This window comes from Oncorhynchus masou, chromosome 4 (assembly GCF_036934945.1).
Source record: "Oncorhynchus masou masou isolate Uvic2021 chromosome 4, UVic_Omas_1.1, whole genome shotgun sequence".
NCBI lineage: Eukaryota > Metazoa > Chordata > Actinopteri > Salmoniformes > Salmonidae > Oncorhynchus > Oncorhynchus masou.
In genome coordinates, this window is record NC_088215.1 from 11,994,509 (window position 1) to 12,002,963 (window position 8,455).

At 44.8% G+C, this 8,455-nt stretch overlaps 1 protein-coding gene across 6 annotated transcripts in view; it reads left to right on the top strand.

Moving 5' to 3' along the window:
• The window catches only part of LOC135523990 (myosin-10), a 96,058-nt gene extending 89,359 nt beyond the window's left edge, over positions 1-6,699 (top strand). For all 6 annotated transcript variants that reach the window (XM_064951070.1, XM_064951108.1, XM_064951064.1 and 3 more), the window contains 3 exons: positions 2,020-2,128; positions 3,800-3,972; positions 4,179-6,699. In XM_064951070.1, coding sequence (XP_064807142.1) covers positions 2,020-2,128; positions 3,800-3,972; positions 4,179-4,329 — 433 coding nt within the window. In that variant the 3' untranslated portion in view covers positions 4,330-6,699. The remainder of the gene's footprint in view (positions 1-2,019; positions 2,129-3,799; positions 3,973-4,178) is intronic.
• Positions 6,700-8,455: the final 1,756 nt, after the last annotated feature.

The window sequence follows — 8,455 nt, forward strand, 5'->3', positions numbered from 1 at the left end:
GGAGCAGGTTGAGAGCTTCAAGTTCCTTGGTGTCCACATCAACAACAAACTAGAATGGTCTAAACACACCAAGACAGTCGTGAAGAGGGCATGACAAAGCCTATTCCCCCTCAGGAAACTAAAAAGATTTGGCATGGGTCCTGAGATCCTCAAAAGGTTCTACAGCTGCAACATCGAGAGCATCCTGACCGGTTGCATCACTGCCTGTACGGCAATTGCTCGGCCTCTTACCGCTAGGCACTACAGAGGGTGGTGCGTACGGCCCAGTACATCACTGGGGCTAAACTGCCTGCCATCCAAGACCTCTACACCAGGCGGTGCCAGAGGAAGGCACTAAAAATTGTCAAAGACCCCAGCCACCCCAGTCATAAACTGTTCCCTCTACTACCGTATAAAAAAAACGGTACCAGAGTGCCAAGTCTAGGACAAAGAGGCTTCTCAACAGTTTTTACCCCAAGCCATAAGACTCCTGAACAGGTAATCAAATGGCTACCCAGACTATTTGCATTGTTTCAGTCTAAGGTTGTATTCGGCGCATGTGACAAATAAACTTTGATTTGATTTGAAAAGTTTGGGGTCACTTAGACATTTCCTTGTTGTGTTTCCTTGTTGTGTCCTTCAAACTTTGCTTTCGTCAAAGATTCCTCCATTTGCAGCAATTACAGACGTGCAGACCTTTGGCATTCCAGTTGTCAATTTGTTTCCTGAAGCACCTCCACAAGTTGGATTGGTTTGATGGGCACTTCTTACGTACCATACGATCAAGCTGCTCCCACAACAGCTCAATAGGGTTGATATCCGGTGACTGTGCTCTGCCACTCCATTATAAAACAACATTATAGCATGACGTTGCAAAATGGAGTGATAGCCTTCCTTCTTCAAGATCCGTTTTACCCTGTACAAATCTCCCACTTTACCACCAACAAAGCACCCCCAGATCATCACATTGCCTCCCCATGCTTGACAGATGGGGTCAAGCACTCCTCCAGCATCTTTTCATTTTTTTCTGCATCTCTCGAATGTTCTTCTTTGTGATCCGAACACCTCAAACTTAGATTCGTCTGTCCATAACACTTTTTTCCACTCTTCCTCTGTCCAGTGTCTGTGTTCTTTTTCCCATCTTAATCTTTTATTTTTATTGGCCAGTCTGAGATATGGCTTTTTTTTTGCCTAGAAGGACAGCATCCCAGACTTTCCTCTTCACTGTTGACGTTGAGACTGGTGTTTTGTGGGTACTATTTAATGAAGCTGCCAGTTGAGGACTTGTGAGTAGTCTCTTTCTCAAACTAGACACTCTAATGTACTTGTCCTCTTGCAATGTTGTGCACCGGGGCCTCCCACTCCTCTTTCTATTTTGGTTAAAGAACGTTTGCGCTGTTCTGTGAAGGGAATAGTACACAGCGTTGTATGAGATCTTCAGTTTCTTGGCAATTTCTTGCATGGAATAGCCTTCGTTTCTCAGAACAAGAATAGACTGGCGAGTTTCAGAAGAAAGTTCTTTGTTTTGGGCCATTTTGAGGCTGTAATCGAACCCACAAATACAGATGCTCCAGGTACTCAATTTATTGCTTCTTTAATCAGCACAACAGTTTTCAGCTGTGCTAACATAATTGCAAAAGGGTTTTCTAATGATCAATTAGCCTTTTAAAATTATAAACTTGGATTAGCTCACACAACGTGCCATTGGAACACAGGAGTGATGGTTGCTGATAATGGGTGTCTGTACGCCTCTGTAGATATTCCATAAAAAACCTGCCGTTTCCATCTACAATAGTCATTTACAACATGAACAATGTCTACACTGTATTTCTGATCAATATAAGGTTATTTAATGACAAAAATGAGCTTTTCTTTCAAAAACAAGTAAATGACCCCAAACTTTTGAATGGTAGTGTATGAGGTTGCCTAATGTGGAGTCTTTTACTACATCCTGATGCAAATGTATGTCCCCATCAGATATGAGTCAGTCAGGGTGACACTATTTACACACTTTCCCGTTATCACTCTTTTTCCTTGCAGGGAGAGGGCAGCAGCCAATAAGATCGTCCGACGCACGGAGAAGAAGCTGAAAGAGGTGGTGATTCAGGTGGAGGACGAGCGTCGCCATGCCGACCAGTACAAGGAACAGGTGAGTGTTCGTTTTCGGTCCACAGTGAACTTGAAACAGTCTGTTCTGACATTTAGAAAGGGTGAGTTAAAGGCCATGGATGCCAGGTTAGCTACTAATTCACTATAATCAGTGTCTCTGTGTCATCTGTGCTGAGGCTCTCTCTCTCTCCTATTCCCACCCACGCTCTTCTGTAGCTTTGGTTCTCTCTCCTATTCCCACCCACGCTCTTCTGTAGCTTTGGTTCTCTCTCTCCTATTCCCACCCACGCTCTTCTGTAGCTTTGGTTCTCTCTCCTATTCCCACCCACGCTCTTCTGTAGCTTTGGTTCTCTCTCTCCTATTCCCACCCACGCTCTTCTGTAGCTTTGGTTCTCTCTCCTATTCCCACCCACGCTCTTCTGTAGCTTTGGTTCTCTCTCTCTCCTATTCCCACCCACTCTCTTCTGTAGCTTTGGTTTTCTCTCTCTCTCCTATTCCCACCCACGCTCTTTAGCTTTGGTTCTCTCTCTCCTATTCCCACCCACTCTCTTCTGTAGCTTTGGTTCTCTCTCCTATTCCCACCCACGCTCTTTAGCTTTGGTTCTCTCTCTCCTATTCCCACCCACGCTCTTCTGTAGCTTTGGTTCTCTCTCTCTCTCTCCTATTCACACCCACGCTCTTCTGTAGCTTTGGTTCTCTCTCTCTCCTATTCCCACCCATGCTCTTCTGTAGCTTTGGTTCTCTCTCTCTCCTATTCCCACCCACGCTCTTCTGTAGCTTTGGTTCTCTCTCTCTCTCTCTCCTATTCGCACCCACGCTCTTCTGTAGCTTTGGTTCTCTCTCTCTCTCTCTCTCTCTCTCTCTCTCTCTCTCTCTCTCTCTCTCTCTCTCTCTCTCTCTCTCTCTCCTATTCCCACCCATGCTCTTCTGTAGCTTTGGTTCTCTCTCTCTCCTATTCACACCCACGCTCTTCTGTAGCTTTGGTTCTCTCTCTCTCCTATTCCCACCCACGCTCTTCTGTAGCTTTGGTTCTCTCTCTCTCCTATTCCCACCCACGCTCTTCTGGAGCTTTGGTTCTCTCTCTCTCTCCTATTCACACCCACGCTCTTCTATAGCTTTGGTTCTCTCCCTCTCCTATTCCCACCCACGCTCTTCTGTAGCTTTGGTTCGCTCTCCTATTCCCACCCACGCTCTTCTGTAGCTTTGGTTCGCTCTCCTATTCCCACCCACGCTCTTCTGTAGCTTTGGTTCTCTCGCTCTCTCTCCTATTCCCACCCACGCTCTTCTGTAGCTTTGGTTCTCTCTCTCTCCTATTCCCACCCACGCTCTTCTGTAGCTTTGGTTCTCTCTCTCTCTCTCTCTCTCTCTCCCCTATTCCCACCCACGCTCTTCAGTAGCTTTGGTTCTCTCTCTCCCCTATTCCCACCCACGCTCTTCAGTAGCTTTGGTTCTCTCTCTCTCCTATTCCCACCCACTCTCTTCAGTAGCTTTGTTTCTCTCTCAATTCTTCTGTCTGTCCCAAACTTTTGTCTTCAAACTTTAACTTCCATCCTTGTTTTTCCAATTTCTATCCCAATTTCATCTCCCCCCTCTTCTCCATATCTCTCTTTCTTGCTCTCTCGCTCTCTGTGTTTTAATCTTGAATTGGCCCATGAATTTGCTATGTAAATACGTTGAATTGTGCCAATAAAATTCAAATTCTCCCCGTCAGATGGAGAAGGCCAACTCTCGTATGAAGCAGCTGAAGCGTCAGCTGGAGGAGGCTGAGGAGGAGGCTACCAGAGCCAACGCCTCCCGTAGGAAACTGCAGAGGGAGCTGGACGACGCCACCGAGGCCAGCGAGGGCCTGACCCGCGAAGTCAACACACTCAAGAACCGCCTCAGGTACAGCCTCTCATACACTTCACATAGTTATTTATGCCCATTGGCGTTCCCTCTGCCAGTTTCTTTAAAACAAAGAAGACATTCATTGTTATCATTTCCCGTACATGTTCAACAAAACTCCTATAGATGCAACAGGACACACACACACTGTCATAGATCTGTGGGTGTGATAAATGACCATGTATGTATTTGCCTGTTCTCCTCAGGCGTGGAGGCCCCATCAGCTTCTCGTCTAGCCGTTCAGGCCGCAGCCGGCAGCTCCAGATCGACGGAACCTCCGTGGACAATTCTGACGACGACGCCGACAGCCGCGCCAGTGACCACAACGACACGCAAGCCTCCAACCAGACCGAATAGACGCTCCCTGCTAATCCTACCAACCCTATCGATTAGCCAGCCTGGCAGCATGGTGACTACAACACCTCAGCCTCTCCATCTGTCCCTGTCCACGAGTCAACAGCAGGGAGAACCAGGGTCCTGTTCATTAGGAACCAAAACAGAAGAAAACAGTCCGAAACAGGGAAGGACTACCTGGAATTGACTAATAAGAACCGCTCGTTTTCATTTTCTGTTGAAAGATGCTTTCAAACGTTTTGCTACGGTGTGCTCTAATGAATACGACCTCGACCACCCCACCCCCCAGAAATGCTCCCTTCCTAGGGATGACGAAACAATTACTCCCACTTGAGCGGGTTACTCTGCCTTACTCTAACGTTACTCTAACAATATTCCTACTCTACTCTGGCTAGCTGCTCGGCCCGGCGAGTGTCCCAACGATCTTAATATAGTCCTCCCTAGGCGTGGAATTATGTGCTCCACTTAAATGAATATGTAAACTTATGTACAAGTGATTTTTACTTATGAACTATGCGTGTGTGCACATGTGAGTATGTAAGGTATGTGTATGCCCCTACATGCCAAACTGCAAGGAAAGGAGCGAAACTAGGAAACGTTCCCCTTTGTCATCCTCCTCCCACATTAAACAAAACATTGTCTTGTAATACAAGTGTGTCACCAAATGTAAAGCCATCATCTCTCCCCTGGCTTAAAGCAGGCCTAACAAAACTCTGTCCTCTCCGATGATAGTCCTATTCAACAATAGGTCAGAGGTCAATGGACTGCCTCCGCTTCCCTCATTGCATGAGTCTCTTCCTGATATACAGACTATTGTTCCGCTTCTAAACACTACAATGAAACAAGATGGTGGATTCACACAGTCTGACCTGTTCTGGAAGAAAAAAGTGGAACGGAAAGGATATTTTAACTGTGAAAAGCTTTTCTCCACTTGCCACAGCCTCTCGTCACAACACTTTAAAAACAATTGGTAACTGACTTCTTATAGGAATCGCATAGGTCATGATTGATGTTTTTTGTTGTTGTATTTTGACTAATTGGAGCACTAATTTTCCTGTTGTTCAGGAAGAAGGGTTGAAGGCAGTGAAGTGTGGTATGCTTAGATAGATGGTCGCTGGCATACGTATCACAGAGAATCGCTGGAAACTGCACATAACTGCACAATGAGTGTTCATATGCCCCTGTAACTGGAGCCAGGAAACCCCAAGCTTCTCTCATGAGTGATCACATGATGTACAATACAGCCTCTTTGTCCAACACGAATGATGAGAGCTTCGATTGAACGTGTAGTTTGGCTAGCTAAAGCCTACTTCTCAGAGCAAGGGAGACTGCCATCTCACTTTGTTTGTGCCATGGTTTGGTAGCAAAGTAGGACCCCCAACTCTCTCTTATAATATGTTGACACACCAAATACCAAGCACTAAGTATTCCTAGATATAACAGCCTTCTATTGGGGATAGCATCTCAAAGCTCTAAAACTATTAAGCCACTCTTAACGTCCCAGAATGTCCATATCCATCAGCGCTCTCTATCGTTCCTTTGGCATCTCTGTTCAGTATAAAAGAGGGTAATGTATGGAAACTGCCACTTTCATTTGACTTTTACGCCAATGTTAGCTCAGCTGTAATGACATGTTTCTTTAAAGTGCCTTAGACACTAGATAAGAACATTAGTGGGTAATGCACGGTGAGCACCTGTATTAAACAGAAAGACGTGTAGGTGAGCACCTGTATTAAACAGAAAGATGTGTAGGTGTACACCTGTATTAAACAGAAAGACGTGTAGGTGTACACCTGTATTAAACAGAAAGACGTGTAGGTGTACACCTGTATTAAACAGAAAGACGTGTAGGTGTACACCTGTATTAAACAGAAAGACGTGTAGGTGCACACCTGTATTAAACAGAAAGACGTGTAGGTGTGCTGTACGTGTTACATAAAAACCTAACGAGGCAAACCTGGTGAACGGAAAACAAACACTTATTTTTCTTTGTCTTGTGTATTTTTGCTGATGTTTCATATCATACCCAGTGTGCACCTCCTCTCCCGTTCATATACTTGTAGCAATGTCTCCATAGGTAGTGCGTGTGTGGGTCAGAAATCGTTGTTACTATTAACTATGTGAGATGTGGAGCCTTTTGCTCCCCCTTCAAGAGCAGAATGTGATTTCATTTGGTTAAAAGCTTTAACATCCATGATGTAGTTTTACTTGTGTTTGTATTATTATTCTCAGACTGGCTGTTGACGACCAGGCTTTCATTACAACTGCAAATACACCCCCACCCCCATTTTAATTCTTGTTTGCGTCCTGTATTTCTAGACGACAGTGATTTTTTTTGTAAAAGAAAATAAAGCATATTCATTGTAGAAATAATATGATTCCAGTTTGTCCTGAGCGGAGGAGCCCCTAGAGACTTTCAATTCAGTCATGCATGTTTCTCCCCAAATTGGAGAGCACAGTGGGTAGCTACGCCTGAAAGGCATGGACATATATGATGGGTTGTTTTAGGGAAGTGGTCTAAATTCAGTAAGGGGTTGGGAATAGTTAGAAAACAAAAGCTACTCTGTGATTTGAACCAGGGACCTGCTTCAGATGGCAACCCAAATGTTATACTCTCCACCAGCTGGGGGGCAACATCATTGGCGTAGCCAGAAACTTGTCAGGTGGGCCTGCATCAATTTGGGTAGCTAACTTCCTGAAATTTTGCCATTGGGCAGAGGACAATGTGCTGTTGTATAGCTCATCTCATGCTATTGTACACATTTTGCCATGAGCCTGAGAGAAAATGTTGCATTTTTAGAGCGGATTACAGCTAAAATATAGGTGTTGATTGATAAAGGTACTGGATTATGAGTTGTCTTGTTTGCTAAATGAACAAATGAAATAGGCAGTAGCATGGTGATTATAGCATAGAAGCACAGTGGCAAATGGCTCAATGCAGTTATATTCATGGATTATTGGGGGTGAGGCTTTGTTAGTTCTGTTTGGCAACCCATCCAGTGAGAGTGAATGTCAATCCAGGTAATCTGTTCTGTTATATTGAATCAAATCTGACTAACCCAATGCACTGCTTGCTAGGAATTCTATGTTGGTATTTACATATTTAGGTAAAAGACTATGTCCTGTTCGGAACATTTGACAATAGCAGATTTCTTTTGTTGTTGCTCAATCTGAGTGGGTGTCCTGGGCAGGTGAGCGGAAGGGCTCTACCACATGGCTTTCACCCGTTCAGTCATTTCTAATCAGTTACTTTAAGGGAGGAACAAAGGATGCACTTTTTAAAGAATCCAAACCGGGCCAAGAACTGGAAAAACTCCAGAGCCTTCCATAAAGCTAGGGTCTGTTGTTACCTGGGAAACACCAGCATGGGTGAGAAAGGTCAAAGAACAACACATGTAATGATGTAATTTGACAGTAAGGGCTCGATTTGATCCGTTGAAGATCCGGGATACAGCGTGATTGAGGTTTAAAGGCCATGTCTACGCATTTGTAGGAGACTGCATTCACAGTAAACGCTGGTGACATCCACTCAATAGGAAATTACCTTCACATTTCAACCGCATAGTGGCACGGATCTTAAACCTTATGCATTGATTCGAGCTCTGACCTTTCCAGGGTACAGAAAGTGAACACGAATGTTGACATAATTGAGGGACTGTACAAAACATGGACTTATGACAAACGTATGAAAAAAATGTATTGCCACGTCTTAAGGCGCCGAGTGCCTCGTCGTTTCACTTGTGGCTCCCGAATCGCGCAGCAGTCTAAGGCACTGCATCTCAGGTGTCACTACAGTCCCTGGTTCGAATCCAGGCTGTATCACATCAGGCAGTGATTGGGAGTCCCATAGGGTGGCTCACAATTGGTCCAGCATCGTCCGGATTTGGCTGGGGTAGGCCATCAATGTAAATAAGAATTTGTTCTTAACTGGCTTGCCTAGTTAAAGGCTAAATAAATAAAAATAAAGAGCGTTTTAGTTTGCGTGCTAGAAATGTTAAGTTAAATTCCATTTGAGCTGACAATCGGAAATGACCTCTTACACGGAACCCAACCCGGCTGCGTGCGTGCGCTATCGTGCACACATAAACGATCAACCGAATCGTTTCTAGTAATCTCTCCTCCTTCGACT